General features: G+C 47.0%; 1 protein-coding gene across 3 annotated transcripts in view; it reads right to left on the reverse strand.

Moving 5' to 3' along the window:
• Positions 1-27,856, reverse strand: part of FLI1 (Fli-1 proto-oncogene, ETS transcription factor) — a 120,512-nt gene that overhangs the window by 7,820 nt on the left and 84,836 nt on the right. For all 3 annotated transcript variants that reach the window (XM_040631040.1, XM_040631038.1, XM_040631039.1), the window contains exon 5: positions 21,862-21,927. In XM_040631040.1, coding sequence (XP_040486974.1) covers positions 21,862-21,927 — 66 coding nt within the window. The remainder of the gene's footprint in view (positions 1-21,861; positions 21,928-27,856) is intronic.

Consider the following 27,856-nt stretch of genomic DNA (forward strand, 5'->3'; position numbering starts at 1 on the left):
AAAAAAAAAAGTCTGTAGCTGTGTAGCAAAGTCCTTCGAGCAGCTCTGAAGAGATGGGCAAGGTCCAGATTAAAGACGCCATGGGAAGAAGGTCTCAAAGACCAGGCTCGTGATGTTCCTGGCGGCCGACTCTGGCCCCGATATCAGCATCCTGATATCTCAGACGCACAAGCACATTCCAGGCTCTCCATGCTCTTCCAGTGAGAGTGGAAGGGCTGGGCCTGAGCACCACAGGGAAAGAGAGAGGGCCAGAGGTGCGGCTGGAAAGGGGCAGGAGCAAGAAGCAAGGGCACGGAGAGAGGTTTCCCGCCTGGAAATGCTTACAGGCTTGCTCTCGGGTTGCTCTGGAGAACCCTCCACTGAACCTGCCCCTTTGCCATCCCAACCTCTTTCTTGAAAGAGTCCACGTGCCCCCACCACCGTCTTCAGAAATTGCACAACTAACTGGCTGGAAACTTCCTCTTTCCCTTTCTCATGGTGCGGGTCCCGTTGAGACCCTGAGCGGGAATAGCAGAAGAGCTGAAGGATTCAGAATGATGACTTTCAAAGTCTTTCCACGAACAACAAAGAGACCATAAAAACCAGCCGAACAAATGGAGCACAACCTTCATCAGACAGCCTGACGGAGGGGGGGGGGGGGGGGGGACGCAGCCGGGCCCCGCCCCCCCTGCTGAGCCGCTCAAGCGAATCAGAATAAGGACTGGGGAGTTGGGTGGGCTCATCCCATTGCTTGTTCTCACTGGTTCTGGCTAAGAAGAACCAAAACACAGGGACAGATTTCTTGTGGAAAAATCCACGTGCGGATGCACATTCCTCCCGGCTCTGGAAAAGCCAGGGCAGTTTTTAAATTACAGTCTGTAGCAATTGGCATGAAAAGCAAAACAGAAAGCGAGGGGAATGGGGGCGAGGAGGAAGGGCAGAGAAGGGGACAAAAGAGAGACAAAGCTCCACGCATTTAAGTCGTCTGTGCTTATTTTTATTCGGCTTTTTTTTTTTTTTCACAATTCTCCTGCAAATAGATTCTTCCTCTTGCTTAAAAATAAAACAAAACAAACACAAACAAAAATCCCAACTTGTTGATGGGCCTGGAATGAGGTGAGGGCCCTCAGGAGCATTTTCCGGGATGTCTTGCAGGGGTCTGCCATGTTGTACGCCATGCTGGGATAAGCAACACGAAAGGCGAGATTCCTCAAGATCTCTCTTTGGGGCAGGGATGGGGGGGCAATTGCTGGTTAGACCTCCAGTAATTTATGGCTGGCTCTTGAACACTGTTTGACTGCTTGGGTCCGCTTCTACCGTGTGGTACAATACATAAATGTCTTTTCTCCTTCTTACGATTTCCTTAATAACATTTTCTTTTCTCTAGCTTACTTTATTGTAAGAATACAGCGGATAATACATTTATCGTAGAAAATATGTGTTAGAAGACTGTTTATGTTATTGGTAAAGGCTTCTAGTCAACAGTAGACTATTAGCAGGTAAGTTCTGAACAGTCAAAACTGATATTCAACAGTGCAGAGTGTCGGCACCCCTAACCTCCATGTTGTTCAAGGGTCAACTGTAATTGGGAGTGACTTCTGCATTGTGTTGCATGTTTGGCCATAAGCTGGATGGGAAGTAACATGAAAAAGTTCCCTGTTCTTGCATTTAAATATGAGAAGATGAGCAAGACTGTGGGGGAAATATGGGCCATGTACCAAAGGAGTGGTGGTGATACTAAGGTCTACTGGAGGTTAAGGAGGGAGAGGTGAGTGTAACTGGGCCCATCTGCCTTAAGTGGGATCCCTTTGGGGAGGAGAGAGTGAGTAACGAAGGCAGGCACAAAGCAGAAGTGTCTGGGGTATGAGAAAGTGAGGTCTGGGGAACAGCCATGGGTGTCATGAGCACATGACAGAGGTAGAGGGAAGGGAGGGGAGAGAGGGCTGGAAGCAGGGGCCGAGGTCATGTTCAAGGCCGTGGTGATGGCAGCTAGGCAAGTGCCTTGGGGGCTGGCAGTGGACACAAAGAGATATCACGGGGATGGCGCATTAGCATGAACCAGGGTGTGGTGGGGAACAGAGCTTGTGAGGATGTGTAGGATGGATCGGAGCACCTGGGGAAGGAGACGGTTCTCGTAGGAACAGAACAGAAAGTGGGATAGAAAGTGACAAGTTCATGCCAAAAGGAAAAAAACAAATCAATTGTTCCAGGAACTGGTGTGTGTCATCTGCAGTTCTGACTTGACTTGTGATTTACTGCACTGATAAAATCTCTGGCTCAAAGTGTTTTTTTAGTCCATCATTATTCTACCGAAGGCTTCCATCCTATCTGAAAACTATAGTCTATCCATTCCGAGGACCAAATTATGGCCATGGCCAGAGTTACCATGGACTTATCAACTTTTCCTCCTGTTTTTTACAGCAGCTCCAGGAACAGATCAAGCACATAAAGGTTACAGAATGCGTGGATGAGTTCTCTCTAACCAACAGAGGGCGGGCTGGATTCTTCTCCAACTCCAAGGGCCCCGTCCTGGTTCGAAGTTGATGCCTTATCAGAGAAGCTTTGGTAGCTCCTTCTTTCCAGCCATGCCTCAAAGCCTGTGGAGGGCTGCTGTGGGATGCAGTTCTCCCACTGGGCTCCCTCAGGGAAAGCCTGGCTGAGAAGACTTTCGATGTCCTAACCAACCCCAAAGTCCTCTAGTAGGTAAAAAAGGAAGTGACAGAAACAGAGATGCCACCAGCAATCAGCCTGAACTATGTCCTCACTGTGCACATGACAGAGAAATAAAGAGCAAAGGCCATGCTAGAAGCTGGTGTCTTTAGCCAATGGTCCCCCAGCAGTGTGTGAAATCAGAGCAACACAGAACAGAAGGTCCCTTCCTTTTGCTTTTTCATTCCCATCTACCTACATGGAAAACCCCGCCACTGGTACCTAGGTCCACAAAGGACGCCCTGGGTCCGTGTACTGAGGAGATTAATAAATGCACTCCATGGGCCCTGGGGTTCATGGGGACAGCTGCTACATGTAACATTCCAATGAATACCAGTGTTTTGGGAGTAAGTCCTATTGCAAAGACAAAGCATGATGCTGGAGAAGACCAAGGCCAAGAACCAAGGTCTGGCACTTGGCCTTAGAGAGCTGCAGAGCCAGGGTAGCCTTGCAGATTAAATGAGACAGCCAAGTAAACGCCTGGCCCAGGGAGCACACGGAGTCAGCCTCGGTCCATGTCGGCAAGTAATATTATTATTGGCATCATTATTATGCACCTAAAAAATGATTAGCCCCAGAGAACATGGGTTTGCTAGCCCTACCAAATACATGTTTACTTCCCCTCCCCTCCCCCCACCCCCTTACTCTGCTCTACTTACGCATCTACTTATCACCTAATTTAATCACTAGCTCATGTTTGTTGCTTATGGTCTGCGTCTCCTACCCGAATGCCGGGTCCACAAGGTAGTGATCTTTTTTCTGTTCCTGATGTAACCAAGCACCTAGAACAGTGTCCCGCATAGAACAGGTGCGCGATAATTATTTGTTGAATGAATGAATAGACCGGCCAATATTTTGTTCTTGCTAAGTATATGCACTTCCTCTTATTGTTCATTATTTCACTAGTTGAAGAGAATTCAAGGCCCCTACCCTGACTTCTCCCCACTGAAGTCACTTAGGTGAGTTAAGTCTGGGTGATGAGTTGTACAGGCCATATTCGCCCTGGGTACCCTCGAGACACAATGGACAACAGTGCACACATTACAAGGCATAGGTTAAAACCTTGTCCCCACAGGGAAGTCAAGGAGTGGATGCCACACATTTACGTGCTTGCATTTTATTATATATATAATTTTAACAATGTCTTTGAAATGAGGGTTTGTTTTTTCCCACTGAAAGTCATGCAAGGGAAAACTCAGCATGTGGCAGCTCTAGTCCCAGACACACAAACAGAAATATGTCTATAACCCAAATGGAAAAGCATGGACCAGGGAGTTAACCCAGCAGCTCACATTTCTGTGCCAACACCAGCCCTCCCGGGGCCTGATGCCTGGCGACGTCAGAGCCCTTGACCAACGCTGCTGGTCAGCACAGGGAGAGTTCTCCGGTGGCCTATGCCGGGTCCACACAGCAGCCTGAGTGGGCACTGAGCCCGTCCCCACCCCCCAGCCCCCAAATATGGTGCGTGCTTCTGCTTTCTGAGAAATGTCTTCTGAAAAGACAAGCTTACGTTTCAAAAAAGTGACCGTCAGGGACCAGCAGACTGGTTGAGGGTCTTTTATGTGGGGGCAGATGACTCTATCAGCAGAAAAATCACTCCGACTTTGACGAACTGTCTTTTCGCTTTGGTGAAGGCTGACACTCCCTGGCTTTATCGAATAGTAAGATGACACATCTCATTGTGATTCCTTCTCAGAGAAGTCACCCAAAGGGCTCCAGCTGGAGTCCGTGGTTTCAGGCAGTCCCGAGATCAACTTTTGCCAAAGCAAAGAGAGACCAGAGGCTTGTTCTAGAGAATCTGGGCATTGCTGGGTGTTGTAAATACTTCAGCTTCACATATATAATGGCCCGAACAGCATCTCCATGATGTGATACTCAGTGTGGCTGAATTGGACATGAAATGGCCTCTCAGACTCAGAAGACCTTCCTGGAGTAGAGAAATAGGGGCATGGAGATTTTTTTTTTTTTTCTCCCGAAAAATCCCTGCTGCAGGGGGGAAAGCTTTTTTCTGGACATGTCCTTCTCATAGACATCGCAGTGTTAACTCAGTTTCTGTGTGAAGCTTTTAAATGGGCTCCAGAAATCTGGCCAACTGACTCAGGAAAGCAAGTTTCTTTCTGCTCCGACGCCCACGGTTGGCGGTCTGAAGGCCTCAGGCCCAGGGAACACGCAGCTCTCTACTTTGTCATGACCTCACCTGGAGGCCGAAGATGCAGGGACACGAACATACAAGAACCTCTCTCTTGATCCCTTATGACACAAGGCCGCGCTCGCCATTACTTGATGGAAAAAAGAATAATTTTCCCTGAACCTTCTCATCAAATTTCTGGTTGCTGCTGGAAGAGTTGGCAGCACCGAACCCTGTTTATCCTTGGAAAGTCCGGCTTCTGAATGCAGACCTTTCAGCTGAAGAATGGACAAGGCCGCTCGTGCTCAGAGCAGAGGCTTCTCTCAATCAGATCCAGACTTCCTTTCTTGAAAGCGTGAGAACGCCAGAGGAGACCCAGAGCTCTGAACTGCCCAAGAAAAGGCCCAGCCCCTCGGAGGAAGATCCATCCCCTAGATGCTCACATTGAAGAACCGTAAGGAAGCAACCGTGTTTGTCGTTGGTAGAAGTTTGGGCCACATGGTCCTCCAGAGCCCCTTCTCCCTCTGAGGCCCTGGGCTTCTGACAGGCCCGGTCTCTGAGAAGAGCAGGCCCTACTGGCCAACAACCCAACTCACACTGCTTTCCTCTAGCCTCGCCTTTGTGTTGCCCGTGATGCTGTGCCCGACCTGTGAAAGCCTGCTCTGCTTCCTGAACCTTCCCGAGCCCCCGCGCAGGACCAGCTTCTTGTCCGCCTCTGTCTCTGCTACGACACCCGCCAGCGACCGCGCCACATGTCTGACCTTCCGGCCTGGCCTCCCACTTCAAAAACACTGCACAGGCAGCTAGCACCGAGTGGTGGCACTTTCTAGAGGGCTTGGGATGTCCCTGTGGAGGCGTCCTTTCTCTGTGGGAGGCCCTGGGCTTTCTCCAGTGGTTCCGTCAGGGCATGTAGAGTCAGCTAGCCCTGGACTCAGACCCCAGCTCTGTCACCTACTCTGCTGAGAGATCTTGGCCAAACGGTTACTCTGCTTTTTTGAACCTTGGGTTCTGCTTGTCTCAAAGGGCTGAAGGACAAAGGCTGTAGAGGACTGCCCTGAGGACTGAGTCACCATCTGGTGAACAGCAACTTCAAAACCTCCACTGTAGACCTGTCGTTTATTCTATCTTCCTTGCACCTCTAAACTGTTTCTCTTGGTGAGTCGAGGTTAAAAACTTCATCAGGGAAGGCCTTGAAAAGGAAGAGAAGCCATAAAGGAGAAGGAATTGTTCCACTGTTGTGCTCCGAAGTCAGCGATCCCCCATCGGAATCACCCGGAAAGAGTGTGGCCCTCTTTCGACCCAAGATGTGGGTTGGCTGGGACCCCGGTTTGAGGGACACGGCCCTGGAAGGTGGGGGGGGGGCGGGCAGTGGCCGCAGCCGCCTGCGGGCAGAGTAGGCCTGGGTACTAAGAGCCCAGCATCCACCCGACTGCCGGCTCCCCCGGTCCCTGCCCAGCCAGCCCGACGCTCAGAGCTGTGTCCCCTCACCTCATGTCACCCGTGCTATGGGGGCAGCCCAACCTTCACCTCAGTGGTGTCTTATGTTCCAAAGAGCCACAGAGGCTCTTGGCTTCCACGGAGACCTCAGGAGGAGGGAAATATCTAGGGAAGGCTTTCCTCAAACTTGGAACTCACAGAAAAAAAACATCCTGGATCAGATTTCCTTTGCTCACGGATCTTGTCCCGGAATCCAAACAGCCCCTCAGCCTCAGCACCAGCCCTGCTGCGCAGAGTATAATGGAGGTACTGTGGAAGATATTATATGTGCGAAGGGGGAGAAAAGGGCATATGAGAAAAGTGCTTGAAAAAAATGGATGGTTTTTAAATATGAAAAGTTTGGAAAGGAGAGAGGCACATTCGCCAGGCATGACCTTGCCACAGTCACCGAGGCTCCCTGCTGAGCCTGGACCCTTCCTTCACTGCGTCTCCCGTGGGCTCTGGGTCTGAACGACACAGAAGTCTAAATGACCTATTTATTTTGATAAGGCCTCAAAGTGGGATTTTTGGGCCAGCCTTATGTGGAAAAGCAATTTGTATGGACTAGATTAATTGGGTGTTTGCCCAAATTCCCCTCCACATTGGGCCATGTAGACACAACTAAAGTGCGGGCTTTTTGGTCAAATCCGCCTCAGGTTTAAAAGGATTCCAAGTAGGAAAAAGAAACCCTAACAGTTCACTCAGGTAACAGCGCTTGAGGAGAAATGAGAGGTAGTCTGCATTGGACTCCGTCCGCCTTGCTGAGGACCCTGGTCTGAACGGCCAGTGCTGACATTTTCACAGTGAGGTTGTCCTCACTCGCTCTGGCCAAAGGGGATACAATCCTGTGTCTGCTCCACAAATCAGCTTCTACACCCTTTTCTTTTCGAGGTCTGCAGGTCAAGGCTCCCTGGTGATAGTCTGATGTTTACGGGCCTGCCCTGTTCCGTCTTCTTGTGTAATTCTTCATGCATGTATCCCCCCTTGGTTGGTGAGGATCTTTTGGAAGAGAGGGACTGTGTCTTAATCACCTTTGTTTCCCTCACCCACCCCGAGATCCTTCCCCTCCCCAACACTAGCTTATTGGACTTAATCAATATCTCTTATCCCACAGTACATTCATTCATTCAACCATGTTTTACTGAATGTCTACTGTGGTGCCAGACGCCTCTCTACATGCTGAGAACACAATGATGGCTAGACAAACAGCCCTGCTCTGTGGGACTTACACTCAAAACAAACAGTAAACTACATTGCATATGAGAAGGTGGTGAGAGCCATGGAAAAAGAGAAGACACTGAAAGCAGAGCAGGCAGTCGTGGGATGGGGAGGGCCTCATTGACAATACATAATTGGAGCAAAGACTGGACCTGTCTAATGTTGTGAGAACAGAGCTCTCCCTAGCGCCATAATTTCCTCACGAAGAGAGACCGGCTCACACTACACTGATCTGAAAGCCCTCCTGGAAAATTGATGCCCTTTTATTAGCTCTTTATTTAGTGAGAATTACTTTATGTTGGGAGACAACAAAATTAGTGAAAAAACCTGACAGTATCTTTTTGGCATTTTGGGGTGAGGACAGTAAGAGGTGAGATGAGTCTAGTCTAGTCTAGTCAAACCAGTTTCTGCAGATTTGGAATCAGGCTTATTGGCAACTCTGAGGTCTTCCCCTCACACTGACTTAGGATTGCCAATCAGATCAAGAAACTTAGAATCCCAACGCTGCCTGTGATTTGCCTGTTGAGCTGCTTTGGAAATGGTTTGCAGGAAAGGGCGATTCTCTAGGGTCAGTGTAGGAGGAGTGGACAGGTCAGCTCATGGTGTAGGAATACTCCATCTTTGTCAAAGCCTGGTAGGTAAGCATGAAATGCTTTTGTCCCTGAGTCCTGCATCCACACAACAAAAACACAGTAGTTTTAAAGAAAAAGAACCACCAATTCTTGGTAGGTGGAATGTGATCTCACTTATATAACAGAATCCGAGGCTTCTTTTCAGACTGGAAGAGACCTCAGACATTATCTAAACCAGACATGCAAATTAGCACAGGCCTGGAGGCCCAAAGCCTGAGAGAAAGCATATGTGGCCATATACGAATTTTAATAGAAATTGAAAGTATGACTCATAGCATAAAAACTACCATTCTCTAAACTCCTCTAGGATATTGGGCAGGGCTGATAATTATTTTACAGGCAGGCCAAAGACTTCTTAAGCTCAAAGATTTTTCAAAATTATACCAAGAATGATTTTCATCTCTTTGGAAGAGGGGTACGTAAATGTTACGAAGCATGACGTTGTTTGTGGTGTTCGTAAGGGAGCCTAAAGATTTTCATTAGAAGGAATTCCATAATTTTTCTTTAATCTATTCCAAGCAGGGAAACAGCTTATTGCAACGGGAAGAACTCTGGATTGGGGTTCAGAACTCCTTGATCTGCTTCCCATCTCTGCTGGTTACCAGTTGCGTGGATTAAGGCAAGTGACTTCATCTCTCTGAATCTCAGTTAACCTATCTGTAAGAGGTAGGTACTTGGGGGAAAAAAACAATTCTTCTAAATTTAAGAGTTTGGAAAACCAAATGGCTCCTTTAATCCCCATAGGGTTCTACTGAGGAGAAATGAGATCACGTACGTGAAAATGCTTTATATACTCCAAAGTGTCTTATAGAATTATAGCTGCTATCTTGTTCCAGAGTTTAATTCATCGGAGATAGGAAGTTAATCTTTCTTGTGTCAACCAAAGCTAATTTCTTTTGGTTCTTTCTTTAGTGAAGGAGAAGGACTGGGTAAATATTTAATTAAATTGTCAAAGACTAGATTTTTCTTCCCCAGTGAATCCATCAAGTAACAGTCAATGGTATTTACTGAATATCTATAGAGCTGGAAAAAAAGGATGCAGGACCAAATTCACAATTAAAGACTACGAGGTAATCTTGTAATTAGGTAATTAGGTTCATAGATAGCTTGTGAGTGTGGTAGGGGTTTGAGAAGAGATTGTAGTCTTTGGGAGTAACAAAGAAATATCCTAAAGAAGGCGGGACTTGAATTGGGCTTTGAAAGGTATGTCGATTTTTGTTAGACAAAGTAATAATCCAACTTAATTACCACTTTTTCTTTAGAGTATGCCTGACACGAGAAATTGAACTTTATCAAAGAGGCATGTTTAAACTTTTTCTTGATCCTCCCGGGTGGGAGCTTCCAGATCCCTGAGATGAGAGAGGAAAAGCCCGCATGAGTCCTGGTTAGTGTTTTCTAGCTGTAATATTTCTTCTTCAAAGACTCAATGTTCTCCAAAAGGATAATTCATGAAAAATAAGTTCTTTATTTTCTTAGATTGGGGCTTCTCTAAAGAGAGTAAGTTGTTAACATTTATAAAAAGAACTTGGGAAAAATTTTTATATTAAAATAACAAATGATACTACCAATGCTTTGGCTTTTCACTAGAAGATGCCCCAAACCCCTACACCTCTATCTGGAAGGAGAGAAGCTTCTCTCTCTCTTTCTCCAGATAGAGGAATAGACAGATTACATAGATAGATAGATAGATAGATAGATAGATAGATAGATAGAAAGAAAGAAAGAAAGAATTTGGTTTATGAGCATGAGATTAAGCAAGCTTCTTTCAAATACTTTCCAACAACTACTGCCCCCCATACAACCTCCCTGTATAATTTCTATATCAGTATATTTTGCAAAACAAATGCATTTGGAATACTGTGTGTTGAGGTGCCCACCAGCAGGTGCTCTGGAGCCCCTGTGGACCTAGTATTTTCTTTTCCAAGTACTTTGAGACCTCACTACTCAAAACAGCCAACAGGGGTCACTTCTAGCTTCTATTACAAACCGAGACCACATGGTAATAGAAATGGAGTTACATCAACCCAGGCCAATTTCACTCTGAGTCTGAGCTCTATTATCTGGAATGGGATGAAATGTCTGAGTCAAAGTGAAATTTGGTAGAGATGAGAGGCCTAAAATAGTAATACTCAAGAGTCTGGAGATGAATTGGAAATTCAAAACTCAAATGGCCCACTTAGTAAGTGTGAAATGCTACTGGGAAACTGGCATTAACGGTGGTGGGAGCTGCACCCCCCGCCCCAGCACTGTCATGGGAGGCCCCTCCCTGGCGATGGGGGTGGAGTTGATGTCTGGCTGAACAATCGGAAGGGTGTTCTTGAGGTCAAGTGTCCTCCAAATACCTTTCCCACAGCCTTGTTCTGTCCCCCTCCCCCCACCCAGGTTTCCTTAAAGCCATTTTCTCCTATTAAAATGCAACAGGGCTCATCCATTCATTGTCACCATCATTAATGTTGCAGGACAAGTTGGTGCCTAGTCGGTTCTGGATTTCTCCAGGAGCACCTAAGAGCAGCTTCAATAAACATAAAGACAGAAAGACAAAAGACATGCCCAAGGAGAGCAGGAGGAAGGCAGGAAGGCCAAAGTTGTGTGAACTTGTAAGCAGCCAGGAACAGGACTAGGGGCCTGAACGCCTTCCAGCACAGGGACAGAAAAAGGCCAACACTGCGGTGGCAGAAAGGGTGGCCATACAAAGCAAGGAAGGCACATTATTTTCTCCCTTCAGTATGCAAATAAAGCTCCAGCTCTCAATGGTGGGGGTGGTGTCAGGGGATGAGTTCAGAAGCTATGGAAGGCACTTATTCTAAGAACGCAAATCTCAGCTTTGACCTCCTCGCGGGCTCCTTTGCCCAGCACGGGCACACAGGAATTGAGGTAGGTGTGTGAGCTGGGGTGGCTGGAGTGTCTAGGCATGTGTCTTTAAAACGCTCCCAGGCAATTCTGGCATCTTTCTTTCTCCTCCATGAGCACCGTGGGTCCTGAAGCTTACATAGGCAAGGGACTGCTTACCTGTTGCAATGTGGGGGACATTTCACCACTAGATTTACTAGCCTCGTGTTTATTCACCCTCATTGTAAAAATTAAGTCTACAAAACAGAGGAGCATAGGGGAAGGGAAGGAAAGATCAAACAAGATGAAATCAGAGAGGGAGACCAATCATTAGAGACTCTTAATCATAGGAAACACACTGAGGGTTGCTGGAGAGAGGTGGGTGGAGGGATGGGGTAACTGGGTGACGGGCATGAACGAGGCCACCCGATGTCATGAGCACTGGGTGTTATACGCAACTGATGAATCACTGGCCTCTACCTCTGAAACTAACAATACACTACATGCTAATTAACTGGATTTAAATGTAAAACAATACATAAAAAAATTAGGTTTGCTGCAATCTTCACTGATTGACAGAGTGTTACTCAATATATCATTTCCTTTTCTAAATCTCTTCTTTCTTTTTCTTTATTCTTTTAAGTGTAATATCGACCACAAGGGACTGTGCAATGTTATGTAAATGGTAAAGCATGATAATGAAGAGCGCACCTGTGAAATCCCCTCCCCTGCTTTTGGAAATGCAACACTGAGTACCCCGAGTCAGGTTCCTGATTTTTTTTGGACCTCAGCGGGAATCGATTAGTCTCATCACATCCTCTCGGCAGCTAGGTGACACGAGCTGCCTGGAGCCAATGGGCCTTACGGTGGGGTGGCGTGTGGGCTAGGAAGAAGCAGCTGTGGAGACTTGTCCTCCTGCCTGGCGGGCAGGAGGCTGCAGTCACGGAACCTGCTGGGCTTCCTACCAGCTTCGTGATGTGGGGTTAACCTCTCTGTGCCCCAGTTTTCTCAGATGTGAAGTAAGAAATGACAATAGTGCCAACTAAATAGGGTTGCTATGAAGTGTAAATGGGAAGCCAATAGAAAGTTCTTGGCGTGCGTAAGCCCTCCGTAAGCGCTGGCTGTTCTCGTCATGGGGGGGAAGGCGCTAAGAAAGGAATGGAAGGAGGTCCATTTTCCTTGCGGTATGACCCTTCCTTGGCTCGGTGCTCCTCTGCCTCTCTTTGCAAGGGAACACGTAACCGGAGGACCCAGATCTGAGGGGCCCCCAAGGGGAGTTTGACGGGCAAAATGGCCCAAAAGGGGGAAGGGGAGCTATCAGCTTTTAATGGGAATCTGCTCCCAGCAAGCTCTTTCTTCTCCTCAGGGCGGGCCTGACCACAGCTTCACAGGAGTTGTCCTGGGGTCAAGCAGGGTAAATGGAAGGCAAGGGAGAAGGAGAAGGCCAGTTCCACGCCCTCTCTGCACCGGATGAAGCCAAAATATCGCTCCCATATGGGGAAACACCACGAACAGTTAGTTGCACAGTGAACTCTTGGAGAATCATTTAAGGCACTTTGCCTATAATTTTCATCCATTGAGCCAGTGGCCTTGTCTAAGACACAGTCCTCCCCCCCCAAGATGCTTAAAGTCTTGCAAGAGAAAAGACTGTTACGACAGAATCTGTTGAGAGCTAAATTGGGAAGACAGTGGGTCCAAGCAAAGTACTGTGGGAATGGATGGATGACCATATTGAGGGGATGTCATCTGACCCGGGCCTCAAGGGGCGAGGCACGTTTCTTCTCCATTAAATATTCAAATACAGCCTGGTGGGTGTGGGGTCAGGGGTAATTTCAGAATCCGGCTTTCTAGGACATAGACTGGGCTGGGGGTGAGACAGGCAAGAAAGGGTATGTGCCACTGTGTGAGGCTGTCACATCCCTGCACCCTGAAGGGACTTAGACTGTTCTGGAACTTGTGTCTGTGGATCCTGCCTAGCTGAACCTGGGCAGCCTTCAAATACACACACACACAGAAAGGCTGGGTTTAGTCTCACAATCCCACCGTGCTGTGGTGGCAAAGTCAACTGATCTGAGTAAGTGGAGGAGACAAGACTGAGAAGCGCCCACTTGGAACTCTAGAAGGTCTGCCTAGGTGTGTATGTCTGCCCCATGTGACCCTGGGGGACTCATGGTTGACGTCCATGCACCTTTGAATTCTCTCCTGCAGCGTGATGTATGGTGGTCTCTTTCTTTAAAATAATCAATATATCAATCAAACACAGACACCAAAGAGAATGATCATGGAAGATATCTTTGCTTGAATACATTTTAAAAAAATCCTCAAAGGAATAAAATGTATACAATTCGAATTATTCCTGAGACAGAGAAACTCCTTCAAATAAGGGAATACAGTCCTTAACTGCAACTAGAGGAAAAAAAGAAATGTCCCCACAAAATTCCTCTGTACCTTCCTCCCACAAGGCAAGGGCACAATACTGAAAGTTGTTGGCCTCATTATTCTGGAACAAATTTACACTTGTCTTAGGAAACGGGCTAAGTGTTTCCAATAATTTAGAGAAAGCATGTCCTCGTCGCTGTGTGTAACCCACACATGTGTGATAACAGTGCACGCAGCACACCCACGGAAAAAAATAACAGTGCTTTTACTTAAGAGAAAGGAAGGATAATGGTTACTTAGAAAGTGTCCCAGACAAGCTGTCAAATTGAATTCAGAGAGCTGGAGTCTGACTCCGGGACAGGGCTGGCTGGCTAAATTCCCTTGGGATTGGGGTTTCCTGCCTGCTACAGTTTGGAGACAACCATTCTTTGTTTCCCAGCTCGCTCGCTCGCTCTCTCTTTCAATCTCCCTCTGCTGAACACACACACACACATACATACACACACAAAAACATGTAGCTCTCCAAAGAGGGTCAGATCGAAAGCAGACAAAACATTAACTCTGGAATTTCAAAGAAAAACAGTTTAAAAAAAATAAAATGGAGAGAGCGAGCTACTGTCTATTCTAGAATCATAAATCTTGCCTTGGGACCACAGAAACAGCACACGCTCTCTCGCTCTCTCTCTCTCACACACACACACACATTCAGCAATCACCCCTGCTTTGCTAAAAATGGATTAAGGGTATTTCATCATAAAGGAAAAACATAGAATGACAAAGTTCTTAACAGGCCCTCCTGTGAGGCCTCAATACCCTCAAATTTTAAGTGTATGTTAGTTGACACAGACAGAGCCTGTGGAACCGTATAACCTGCTACATGAGAGGTGTTATTTACTCCCTAAAAATACCAGGAGGTTACCTCACAGTATTACAGGCCTTTGCCTACGGGTACACGTGTTCCAGACCCACCCCCCGTGTGCTACCCTTTCCCAGGCATGCCCACGCCAAACACCACGCTCACCCTCCCCTCCCGCAGAGACATCACACTCAGGATGCTGCCCAAAGCCCACCGTCCCCCAAAGGCTGACCTCGAACACATCACCCTCGTTCACTACACCATATACACCACGCATGGCTTTAAGAATAAATATTCTGAACTCATCTCTGCTTTTTTCCCATCGACACAAAGTTTCTCCAGGCAGCTTTTAAATTATGGAAAATTTCAGAGGTATAGAAAAGCAGAGCGAAAAGTCTATGGAACCCCGGAAGGCCCTTTATCCTGCTTTAACAAGCATGGACTCATGGTCAATCTCATTTCAGCTCTACTCCCACCTACTCCCCCTCCCCAGCCCCCATTATTTTGAACCAAATTCCTGGCTCAGGGCTCCTTCCCAGAGCTTCCTGTCCCATAGGGAGACACCCAACTGGACTGCATCTTTCAGTCTCACATAAGCCACCAAGAGGCTACTCAGGGCTTCCCCCTCCCCATGCTCCTGTCATACACTGAGGCCTTGGTGCTTCCCAGGGCATGCTCCTATACCCCCAGAGAAGCTCACCTGGGCCCCTCCCCCAAAACCCAGGCTGAACACATCTGGCCCCCAGCACTACAGCCCCCACACATATGCAACAGAGCCAGACACACTGATTGGTGTCTTTGGGTTGACCAGCTTCCCCTCGTCTCCATATCCATTCCCAGGACCTCCATGTTGCATATCTCCAGAGGCCTCCCATCTTTCACTCTGACCTCTAAAATTCTATCATAAAGGACACCCCAGAGAGGATGTAAATGGCAGGGGGATGGCAAGATTTGGTGATATATCACCCATACTCTAATATACAGCTTTTAACGACTTACTGGCCTTATCTGTAGTATCTCTGATTATCAGCCCCTTGATGGTAGGTGCTGGTTGCACACCATGTTTCTGGGGTTCAGCCTAGTGTCCCAAACATGGTAGGTTCTTAACAAATGAAGACGTGACTGAATAGGGCGTGGGCATGAATCACAGAATTTTGGTCCATTCCTGATTAAGGTACTGAGTGACTTCAAACTCCGCCACTTGTCGCTCACTCCCTGTGTGGTCTTGGCTGGACCCAGTCTTCTCTGGCCTCACATGTCTTCTGTCACATGAAAGGTTTGGCGGGGAGGATGCACAATGTTAGCATTGAATGATTTTTCATCTCTCCATTACTCTCAGAGAACTTCTTGGAGGTAGCATTTTTTTTTTCTGATTGATTACATGCAATTTCATCTTATTCCTTATGAGTTCTGCGTGTATCTCCTTAATAAGATTTTAAGCAGCTTGGACGTCTCACCGATGGTATTACCATGCCATATGATATAGTAAGGTATCCTTCCCCACCTTTGGCACAGTGTTAGCAAACAGTAAGCCCTCAAAAATATTCTAATTATTTTGCAATAATACTACTAATTATTATAATTCATGGAGCTAACATACGGAGCCATTATTGGTATGTCAGATACCATGCGAAGTGACTTGTGAGTACTATCTCAGCCCTGAAGGGGTCCTAAAACTGTCCTCATTTTATACACAAGGAAACTAATGCAGCAAAAATAAATGACTTGTCCAGGGTCATATGGTCCAAGTCCAGAGCTTGAGTTTCTCATCAATGTTATAATGTTGAAATAAGAGATGAACACCCGCCTTGGGTAAATTCAGGGCACTAATGGGATAATTTAATTAATTTAAATTTAAAATATTGTTAGAATGCTTGAATTAAATATGTTGAAAGGGTGAGGTGAGAAATAGCTTGGAGGGAGAAAAGAACCCAGAGACCTAAGTGTGAGCCCTGCTCTACCCTAAGACCTGGGGGACTTCCCACGAACCCCGTAATCCCTCCGGGCCTTGTTTTCACCATCATCAGTGAGAATAATCATCATACCAGCCCTGCTGTCTCACCGTGATGTTGTGAGGCGCGAATGAGATAATGGATGTGCAAATGCTTGGCAAACAATAAAGGGCTGCAAAAAGGGCCCGTTGCTATGTGCGTGGGGGCCCCTGCCATCTGGAAATCTCCTTGAGAGAAGCCGGGCTCTTGTTAGCATGATCTTCAGCGCCAGTTAGGCATTTCTCTACAAAGGACGTGGAGAGGTAGTTGCTCCCCCCCATACTTACAGTGTAAGCAGACAGACTTTTTATCCATTAGCCAAGGCAACTGCTAGAGACGGCTATTCCGCAGGCAGACACCCGACCCGCATTCAGGTTTTGCATTCAGCAGCAGGTTCGGAAAGCCTTCCCTGGCTGGGGCAAGCAGCTCAGTGCTACACGGGCCCTTGGCAGGTTTATGAGTTCCAGGAGTTAATAAACAAGGAGCTCAATATCCTCTGACTTTTGGAGAGTCTGAGGTATTTAAACAGATCCAGCATGAGGAGCTAAGGAAATGAGGGTTTAGGCATGCAAAACAGCTCTGAAGGAGAGATGGGCGGATCACTGCACGCGGATTGTCTGGCTGAGAGCACTGGGAGGCCCTAGGGTTTACCCCCAAAACAAGGTGGAGCTCCGACCTGCACCCCCAAACACCCTCCAACCCCACTGTGTAGGGCAGAGAGAACAGGTTTGGAGAGTCAATGGTCCTGGCTCCAGCACTCATATGTACTTGGAAAGGCCACTTAAATTCCAGACCCCCCAGTGTCCTATAAAATCGAGGTCACCTGGGTAGTGCGGTTGGTTGGGCATCCAACTCTTGATTTTGGTTCAGGTCATGATCTCAGGGTCGTGGGATTGAGCCCAGCATCGGGGTCATTTAGATACATAGAATGAGAGCGTATAAGAGGAATTTCTGAGATGTGAAGAGAGGTACTAATGCAAACTTGTCAAAATCAATGATAACTGTAACATTGTCAATGACGATGATGAAAAGAACAAGTCAGGATCATGGGATTCCTCCACTCAACCTGCACCTTCTCTACTGAACCATCAGGTCCTGATCTAGGGGTCAGGAAAGGTCAAGATCAACTGCCCAGTGTATCTCTAAGAAAACCTGGTGGGGGCTCTGAGCTGGGTCCTCTCCCTCTAGTTTGCGTCTGCCCTGTAGCACAGGGCTTCTCGATTTTGGCTGCAGGTTATGAGAGTAACCTGGAGAACTCCAAAAAACTCCCAATGTCCACGTGTCACTCCTAGCTGTTCCAAGTTAATTGGTCCTGTGTGGGGCCTAGGCATCAGTAATTAAAAAAATTTTTTTAAAGATTTTATTTATCTATTTGACAGAAAGAGAGCACAAGCAGGGGGAGAGGGAGAAACAGACTCCCCGCTAAGCAGGGAGCCCAACGTGGGGCTCTATCCCAGGACCCCGAGATCATGACCTGAGCCAAAGGTAGGCAGACACTTGACCGACTGAGCCACCCAGGCACTCTTTATATATACATTTTTTTAATTTAAATGTCTTATTTTTTTATTGTGATAAAACATCCTAAAAGAATTGACCATTTTGACTATTTCTCGGTATGCATTTCAGTGGCATTAAGCATATTCATTGTATAACCCCCGCCATTGGAACTTTTTCAGTTTTCCAAACTAAAACTCTGCACCCATTCAACGACAGCTGCCCATCATCCCCCTCCTCCCAGCCCCAGTAACCACCATTCTACACCCTGTCTCTATGGCTCTGCCTATCCGAGATGCCTCATAGGAGTAGAGCCGTACAATATTTGTTCTAGGGCACCAGTATCTTTAAAAAGCTCTCCAGGTGATTCTCTGTGCAGTTGAGACCAGAAGGTAACGCCAAGCAGAGGTTGTGTATGAATTCATCTTTGGGAAAAGCGAACAGGACAGGGCGTGGATGGAGATGATAGTGGGAAAATTGGGGGTAGGGGGACAGGACAAAATAATGGGGAAAATTTCAAATCTCTGCTGAAACAACGTTTAGGCCAGATATTGTCTGCGTGGACATCCAACGAGAAGGGACGAGCTGTATGTTTCAGGGAGACCATTTGGAGCAAGGAAAGTTTGAATCCTACAACCTGGGTTTGAGTCGTTGCGATGCTGTTGACTAGCTGTGTGCTCTTCAGTGAATGGTTTCGTATTGCTGAATCTCTATCTGCAAACTGGAGAGGATCTTAGCTACCTCTCAGGGATGCTGCCAGGCCAAAAGCAGAAGCAAAGCTTGTGAAAGTGTCAACGGCATTACAAAATCCTCTCTGGACGACAGTCAACAGTCATGGCTGCTACTGTAAATGGGTAACAATTGCTTCCCTCCTACTTTATTTTTTCAAGTGCATTAGCCTTGAGAAGTAAAGGTCAAGAGAGCACCACTGTTTTAACTGGGGCCAATCTGTGACTATAGAATACTTAATTTAAAGGGGCTTACAGACTGTTATAAATTAATTTTTAAAAATCAAGTCTTACTTCCTGGGCACAAATAACCCTTAGAGAGTGCAATCATTTTCGAGAGACAAGCTGGAAGGGTGATTATGCCATTTTTAAAGCAAAAAGGCATTCTAATTTGATAAGTGAATTGAAGAAACATGAATAGACGTCATCTCCTCAACTTCTTTCCTTTGTGCTTGATGCTAGCACCTGCCCTTTGTGAAGCACCACACACACACACACACACACACACACACACACACACACAGAGCTCTGGTGCTCTTGACGTACTCTGGGTTTGTTTGGGGCTATATATGTTTCTCATTCAAACAAAATGGAACCAAGGTTGCACTGTGTCTTCTCTTTATTTTTCCATTTAATATTTTAAGTAATAAAGATAGAGAAAAAGCATGCACACATGAGAGAGAGAGAGGGAGAGAGAGAGAGGGATATGGGGAGGAGGGTGAAAAGGAAGGAGAGAGAAGCCTGATTAGCTTTGTCTTGCTAATGCACTTTGTTTTGTGGGTGATGGGCCTTTCAGACAGATTCAGACCACCTCACAAGGGGGGAGGCGACACAGAAGCAAGACAGCTCAAGTGGAAAGCTTTACTGGGGACAAAAGACGCACCTGCAAGGCACAGACTTAATGGTCTCTAGAGGCCAGGGCCGATGTTGGGAGATAAATGCTCCGCACCACCTGAATGAGGTCCTGGCAGCATGCGTTTGCCTGGATACTAGAGTTAATTTATTTCAGAAGAGGGTGGTTGCCCAGCAAGAGCGAGCTATTCCTGCACGAAGCCTGAATAAGCCCACTGGCATTACAAATGCACGGCCGCCTGTACACAAAAGGGCCAAGGGAAGGAAATGCAGTGTGGTAGGTAGAGGCGAGAGGCTGAAAGCTAAGACCCCTGGAGGAGTAATGAGTTGCTTATCAATGCAGTTCAATTCAGACTTGCTTCTAAATGAAAATCTGTATTTTAAGCCCAATATCAGATATTCTCTTATTGGCTCTGTCCCAGAGCCTCACTGGTGGCCAGCAGGCTTTAGCCTGTAGAACGAAAGGAACTTTGAAGGGTCCCCCTTCCTTCTTCTTTCCTCCCTTTCCTTTCCTCCAGTGCTTCCTTTCCGCTTGCCCCCTTCCTTCCAAGAACTGGATCCCTATCTACAAATGAAATTAGCTAAGTATACCAAATCACAACAGAGGGGCCCTGAATGAAGGCAGAGCCCTCACCCGGGGCTCTACGACTTCTCTTTAGAAGTCAGGTGCTCAAGAGTCAGGGCTTGACTCCTCCTGATTTAGTTCGGTCCTTTTATTAGACAGGAAACAAAGATTCAGGGCATGAAGCGATTTCCCCAAACGAAGACAAAGATGCCCTGACCTCCAGTCTGATGTCTGTCACTATAATACATTTCCCTCATGACAGACGTCTGCAACACGACGTTAAACAGGTCAGCAAGCAACATGTGGCTTGGGCTGCAGAATGAGTCAATATAACCTTCGTTTTCATGGCAAAATTCAAAAAATCTGATTTGGAAAGGAAAACGGTAGCATAAAAAGGACTAACCCTGGGTGGGGCGGGGGGGGCGGGGGAGAGGAAGCAAACGAAACCACAAAAGTTTAAAAGCAGATTCACCACGTTATATATTCCTTCCTCCACATTTTCTGGTCATCGTCTGATTAGAACTTGCTAACAGCGAACACAAAGTCCTATGTGCTCAAAGGTGTGACCGTGGCCAAGACACCCACAGGCGTTATGGGTCTGCCTCCTCCGTAACCTGTGAGCACTCTTAATCAAATGGTCTCTAAGGCTTTTCTCTTAGAAGAGCTTTAAGTTTCTCTGAAAAATAATGCTGTGCTCTACCACACGGCACCTGTACCGAGAACTTCTGCCCTCATTCATTCTCTATTAGAGCAGATGGACATCACAGAAAAAGTAATAAAGTAGGAAGCCAAGGAAGAGAGCACGGCTGCCATTCTCCTATTCGTTCCTTAAGCCTCCCCTCAATATTCCCCTCCTCCATGGATTTTTTTTTTTTTTTTGCCTTGGGCTGATTTTTTTCACTTAACATATTTTTCTCCCTTAAACCAGGTACCATGAATTATTCACTTGTTTAAATGCCTGGAATCTAAAGCAGTATCTGGAGCAATAAATCCTCACAATGGTCCATAAATAAGATGCTGAGAAATGCTATTATAATAAAATCCTCACTAGCAAAAAATTATTTGTTGAGGTTGTTTTCTGCCTCTCTCAACCAAACCAAACCAACTAGACCAAATCCCCAAATCACCACTTTAAAAATGAATTGGCATTGCTAAAATTTGTGAGGGGAAAAACAACCCTTAAAATGTGGCTTTGCAAGAATCCTTAAAAAGAAATCTTCATCTCATTATCTTCAATGGAGGAAGGCCCTGACTTCCAGCTCTGAAAGGGAGCAGTGCTCTGAGAACAACCCCTTTTATTTCATGGTGTAACAACTTCAAGTCCTATCTTTGATATTATTACAAGATATTTAAAAACGTTGCTCTATTTTTGCAGCTAGTGCAAGTGGGATAAGGTTTGGCTTCTTGCCTTGTATGCTAGAAAAAAACACAAGAGATTTGGTGCTTGCAAATTAACAAAGAGAAACCTCAATAAAATGAGTTGGGAGGCCAGAAAGGGGAACCCAGAGGGGGGCCACTACCACTCAAATGTAAGTTACAGGAAGAATTGTCAATTACGGACTTCCACAGATGTGTCAATTACCTACCACAACAGAAGACTCTCCAGCAGGAAAGAATCATCAGTTACAGGCCCCAACAGGAAAGATGTAGGTTGCCTCTCTCCTATAAGAAATCCACTACCCCTGAATCTCAGCCAATGAGACAGTCATCACCTTGAGCTCTTAACTTTTCTCCTCTGGACTTCCATTCAAAAGAACTCCTCCCAACTTCCTCCATCTTCTCCATAAAATAATGTTCCTCTCCTTTGTTTGCTGGGCTTACCTATGGTTTTGTCATAGCATATTTATCCAGAATTCCTATTCTCTGCTATTCCCAAATAAACCCATTTTTTTTCTGGTAAAATAACCACCAGTTCTATTTTTAAGGTTAATGGTGCACAGATTTGGGGGTGCCTGAACCAGTCTTAACAGCACGGAATGGTGCCACACCTGGTACTGAAGAAAATGCATGAGAGAACAGACTCACCTTCTTTGACACTCAGTCGTGAGGATTGGTCTGTGTGGGAGGTTGTGTTATAGGCCAACAGTGAACCTGTAAGGCAAAGCAGAAGCTGGTTATAACAAGACGTTCTTCTGAGATCAAGAACAGAAGATGGAATGAGAAGGGATTGGGGAGGGGAATAGACGGGGTGTAGGGAAGAGAGACAGATGGCTTCTTGCAAGAAAGAAAGAGTTACTGGAATCCATCTTGGGGGCAAGGTACTGGATTCCTGGAGTTCCCCTGAGAGTAAGTTAGGACAGAACACTTGCGGGTGGGATACGCATAGCCCTCCCCAGCAGGCACGTTAATGATTCGAAGTTCTTGGGTGTCCACACCATGACATGGCAGGAGCACGGGACTGGGAATCTCACTGTGGGACCATGGGTAAATCTAGATTTTGATTTCTTCAGCGGAAAAATGAAGGAGTTAAACTACAGCCAGAGTTGGCAAGCTTTTCTTATAAAGACCAGATAGTAAATATTTTAGGCTTTGTGGGTTAAATACAGTCTCTGTTGCACATTCTTTTTTGTTTTTGTTTTGTTTTGTCCATGGGCCAGAGTTGGCTAGATTTGGGCAGATTTGGGCAGATTTGGCCTGCAGTCTGTCGTTCTACCACACCCTGGAGGAGAAGCTATGCAATTCCCGCTGCTATGATACCCTGTGGGTTTAAGGACAGGGCCTTTTACTGGTGGGTGAGCTCCTTGGATATTATTCCTTGTCGGTGGAGGAGTTCCAGCAGCTACTCTTGCCTTCCTTTGCAAATGTCTAGGAGAATACAACTGAACGTGAGGCATGGGACGTTGAACCTTCTGTCATCCCAGAGGCCGCTATACAGTCTCTTAAAATTGAACTTGAACGTGTAAACTACTGATTTGAGGCCCTCGTCTACGAATTTTCAGGAACGATAGTTTTTTGTGCTGCATGTAAAAATTCCCCCTTTCCCCTAAAATTAAGCTTGTTCCTTAGTTTCAAAAGAATCCAGGAATTTTGTTTTATAAAATGCAGGCATTTTTGCAGTTCCTGAGCTTCTCCTGGGGAAAACTCTGAAGTGCTTTCAAAGACCAGGGCTGGGATACGCTTTTACAAAGGACGCGATAAGCCTGCCAGGAGGTGTTTGAGGCTGGGGAAGTCTTTGAAAATTTTCCCTTCTCTGTGCAGACGGGTGGCTGACTTGGGTGCCAGGGCTGAGGACAGGGGATGGGCTGTCAGACGATCCTATTTTTAGTCTCCAGTCATGGCAGGGAGGCCGGCTGGAGCTGCTGCCTCACCCAGCTGTGGGCGTTTGGTTGTGTGCCTCAGAGAAAATGTGTCCCTTCCAGGCCAGACGACGAGGGAGAAATTTTTATAAGAATCCCCCAACTGCCTAGCACCGACGACTTCTGGCTTGGGCAACTGTCACTTCTAGCCCCCCAAACAGCTCCAGACAAAAAAAGAGGAGGGGTGGAGGTGGTATTGAGACCACAGTATGCCAAAGCGTGGACACGTGCACACCGTTTTAGAAATGAGACCAGTCTCGGGCGCCTGGGAGGCTCAGTCGGTGAAGCGTCTGCCTTTCGCTCAGGTCATGATCCTAGGGTCCTGGGATCGCATCCCGCATTGGGCTCCCTGCTTGGCGGGGAGTCTGCTTCTCCCTCTCCTGCCACCCCTCCCCCTTGCTCGTGTTCTCTCTCAAATAAATAAAATCTTAAAAAAAAAAAAATAGAAATGAGACAGTCATGTGCATGGAATATCCCAAGAACCAGATGCGTTTGGTCAGCCCCTTCTCCAAAAATATCAAGGACCAAGTGAGGCTGGGACAATCTCATTTCATTATGGTTGTTATGCAAATGAGACTTGAAAGTTAGACCTGCCTCTTACCACTTACTAGCTTTGTGACCTCCATCAATTTACCTAATCTCGCTAAGCCACAGGTTCCTTCTATATAAAATGGGCTAATAATAACATCCACTTAACACGGTTGTTGCGAGGATTGAATAAAATAATACGTGTCAAGTGCTCAAAAAAGATCTTGGTTGCTAGTGAGTGTTCAGTAAATGCTAGCTGTTATCATGACTATTTTTACATCCCTTCTCCCACAGACACCACAATGACATACAATAAACCCTTTGTAAAAGAGCTTGCTGAGAGTTCGTCTTGTGCTCTGGACCTGGAGTTATGAATGGGTTCTGCTGCAATAAGAAATAACCCTCCATGACTGGAAGGAGGTTAAGAAATAGAACCAAACGTTCCAAGGGAATAGAAAAAAAGGGGTCTCAGGAGTAAGACCAAGAATGTCTGCCTCTCTGTCCCCGACATTCTCTCCCTCAGGCTGAAACCTCACGGCTGGAGCAAATAAAGAAAAATGATGGTCTCAGAGGAGCAAACTGCCTGAGTCATTAGTGCAGATTTAGCTGAGAGCACGAAGCTTAGATAAACCACATTTATTAAATTTTCCCCTTGCTGAAAGTTCTTCTTTGGGCGCAGATGAATTCCACAGGAAACTCCCAGAAAGCCGAGAGAAAGGGTCGTTTGACCCCTGCAAAGCTTGCATGAAATACATATTTCATGGTAACCTAGGAAAAGGATTTTGCCCTGAAGACCGTTCTTGGTTCAAGTTTCACTGCTGGAAGGAGGGGCGGTTAGGGGCAGCTGGCCTCCCTCCCCAGGGACCAACATCCCCTTTTCTTCTCCGATTTTTATTTGACAAGTTCTTCAGGCTACAGACGATGGCAGAGTACGCGCGTTTCTTATGGGACTTTGTTCTGATTCAAGAAGGTCCTTCCTGGAGCCTGGCCTCCCACTCTGTGGCTTTGGATTTTTTTTTTTTTTTTCTCCTGCTTTCAGGCTCCTTCTGTGCGGGGCTAATGGCTAACTGAGCTCCTAATCTTTCCTGACCCCGTCCTGTCCTAGCGAACAGGCTGTGATGGGAGGAGGGAAGCCAACACTCTTGAATGAAGTAAGCACCAGACACTTTCTATCTCTTCTCTCACTTAATCCTTACACGAGCCCTGTGAAGCCAGCATCAGGTCCTTCTCCTTTTACAGGTGAGAACATCAGCATTCGAAGAAGTCAAGTAATTTGCTCAGGGCCACAGAGGCAGAAAGCCCAGGAAGCAGGATTCCCATACTGGTCTAGCTACAGAACCTGTTCTCAGTCCAGCAGACCCCACAGCCCTCAGGCTAAATCTAAGAAACAGTCAAAACTCACCTATGGTGTTGGGAATCAAGACAGTGGTTACCTTTGTGGAGGAAGAAGGAAAGGTGATGGAGAAAAGGTACAAGGAGGCTTCTGGTCTTTTCCTTGACCTTGACCTGGGGGTGCTCATACAAGTGAGTGGATTCCCTTTGTGATAGTTGAGTTGTACATTTATGCTTTTTGCTTGACTGTATACTTCAATGAAAATGTGTATTTGTTTGCTTACGTACTGTTACTAATGTATGCATGCGAATATATATATATATACATGCACTAATTCGGGGCCCCGAAAAGCATGAAGAGGCTGCTGAGAATGGAGTGCCCCCCCAAAGTGAAAGCATAAGGAAAAAATAATTTTCCAGTTTGGAGTCCATCCGTCACTGGATATTGTATTAGGAATCTTCAAGAAGATGGAAATGAACAGAGTGAGGCTTAGCAGGGGTGAGGTAGCGCCCCAACAATGGGGCTTTCTTTAGCGCTCAAGTCCCCCCACCTAGCCTGCTCTTCATCTGGGACACCTGGAGCAGGGAGACAAGGGGCCAGCCGGTGCCAAAGCCTTTGTCTCCTGCCCGAAGCCTACTGACTGCGGCTCTCCCTTTCTCTGGGCTGCAGTGCATGGGCGGGGGTGGGAGGAGGGAGCAGGGAAATAAGGCTCCATGTTCCAACCACAGGCCCGGCTGACTACAGATGGAGTCCAGGGAAAATCTGGCCTTTTGTTGTGCCTGAATCCTGTTCTCTTTTACTGGTCAGACCCTGGTCTGGAAGGGATAATACTTCACCAGCTTGATTGCCCGGACCCATCACCTTTGCCCGGCCCTCTGAGGCTGTGGGGCAGGGAGGGGGGGGGAATGCCACAGAACGCAAAATGTGTTTTCCATTAAGTTTAAATTAAAAATGGGAATCAAGATAGATACCTTTTCTGCAGTCTCCCTGTCACACAATATATTTCCTTCTCTGGTGCCACCACGATTGAAAAACACAGTGTCTTAGTATTTTTCACGGGTCCGACTCAGAAATACCTACAGAGCACAACTTTTTGTAAAATAAAAAAAGACTCCTTTTCCTTCTCCTGTCTCTGGCCACCCCAAGCCCAGGAACTTCTGGGCTCCCAGAAACCCCAGGCCCTCTGTCTGAGCTGCCAATCCGGACGGGCTGTCACTTCCTCTGGGGTCCGGCCCCGCCGTGCCTTGTGATGGCCCAATCTCACTTCCCTCAGCCCTCCGACGGTAAATACAGCCCCTGCCAACCAGGGTGTGCCCGACAGAGATATTGGCCGGGGCCGCTGGTCAGGTCCAGGGTGTGGGGCGGCGCCGGGAAGAGAGAAGGACAGGGTTACTGTGGTGATAGGTTTGGCTTTAATCTGCCTCATTCCAGGAGGCCACGGGGAAGTTTCGGAAAGCATTTATCTCTTGGTACAAATGAAAACAGAAAATGCTGTGGGGAAAGTGGCCTGGCCCTCCACAGGAAAGCCCCACGGGAGAAAGGCTCATTCTAACGGGGAGAAGGGAGGTTGGTTCCCCGTCTGTCTTGGATCCTCTCACGTCTGAGCATGAGGCTGTGAGCCTGGCTTCAGAGTGGGACTTAGGAGGCCTGGGTCTTAGCTACCAGGCTGCTCTCCACTGGCTGTATGCCTTTGAACCAGTTTCTGAAGCCCTCTAGACCTCAGTTGCTTTGACTTTAAAATGGGGATTAGAGATAGTTGTCCACATGGTGTCCACAAGGGGGCGTCCAGTCCACGTGCAGTGAATGGCACCTGGGGAGATGCACACCCGGGCCCTGTTGTCCCCAGGAGACTCCAGAATCATCCAAAGTACTATGGGTATCCTCCCTGGACCCCGCCCTCACCAACTTCCTCCCATTTCCAGTGTGGGTGAAGTTACAGAGGGCGGGCATAGGGTAGGGCCACTCTATCTGGGACAACTGAAAAGCCAAGGTATGGAAAATAAGCACCTCCAAGAGCCCAGATAAATCCTAGCATGTCAGGCCATCAGTCAGGGCACCCTGGAAAATAACATTTTAAAATGTGAGTTTGCTATTTAACACTGAAAGGTGGAGCTTGCCTCCCAGACAACCAGAATCAATACTCAAGCACCTTTAGTCCACGTGTGAAATGGATGCCCGAGCTTCTTATCCTACAAGGTTTCCTTTTTTCTGTGGAAGTCCAGAAAGATCAGACACTTTGGAGTGACGAGAGGGCCTCCGACGTTCTTCTGCTGACCTTCCTTAGCCCCTACCACACCTCCTCCAACTCGGCTCTTTCCCTTTCACCTCTTGCCAAAGTGGGTATGTTTGAACCCCAACCCCCTCCTCGGCAAAAGGACAGATGACAAAGCACAAGGAATTAGCACCCCTTTCCCTGCCTCAACTCAGCTGCCCCAGCCTCTGTCCCCAAAGCACTGGCCTCCCTGCCTCAGCACAAAACATCCGCTGGAAGTTAAGTCTGGAAAAACAATAAAGTGTTTGAAGGCAGGGAGTTCCCAGCCATCATGAGAGCAGACAGTCACCAGGCACATGGCCTCCTGGCAGGGGTCTTAGCTGCCTACCCACCCCCCAACACAGAGGGTCCCAGACATAGGCTACCATGCGAAGCTAGACACCAGTTGAAAAGAAGCATGAATCAAGGTTTTTTCCCCATGAAAGTGGATCATTTTAAGTCTAGGTTCCTCAAAAGGCCTTTAGACGATTACAATACTATGTTGGGGCAATTTTTTTTTTTTTTTTGAACCTTCATACAGGATTTTAATTTTGGCCTCTGCAGGCAAACGTGGTTTTTATATCAGCGCACAGAGCACTTCATATTTAGCTG

Source organism: Ursus maritimus, unplaced genomic scaffold, assembly GCF_017311325.1.
Source record: "Ursus maritimus isolate PB19 unplaced genomic scaffold, ASM1731132v1 scaffold_16, whole genome shotgun sequence".
NCBI classification, from domain to species: domain Eukaryota; kingdom Metazoa; phylum Chordata; class Mammalia; order Carnivora; family Ursidae; genus Ursus; species Ursus maritimus.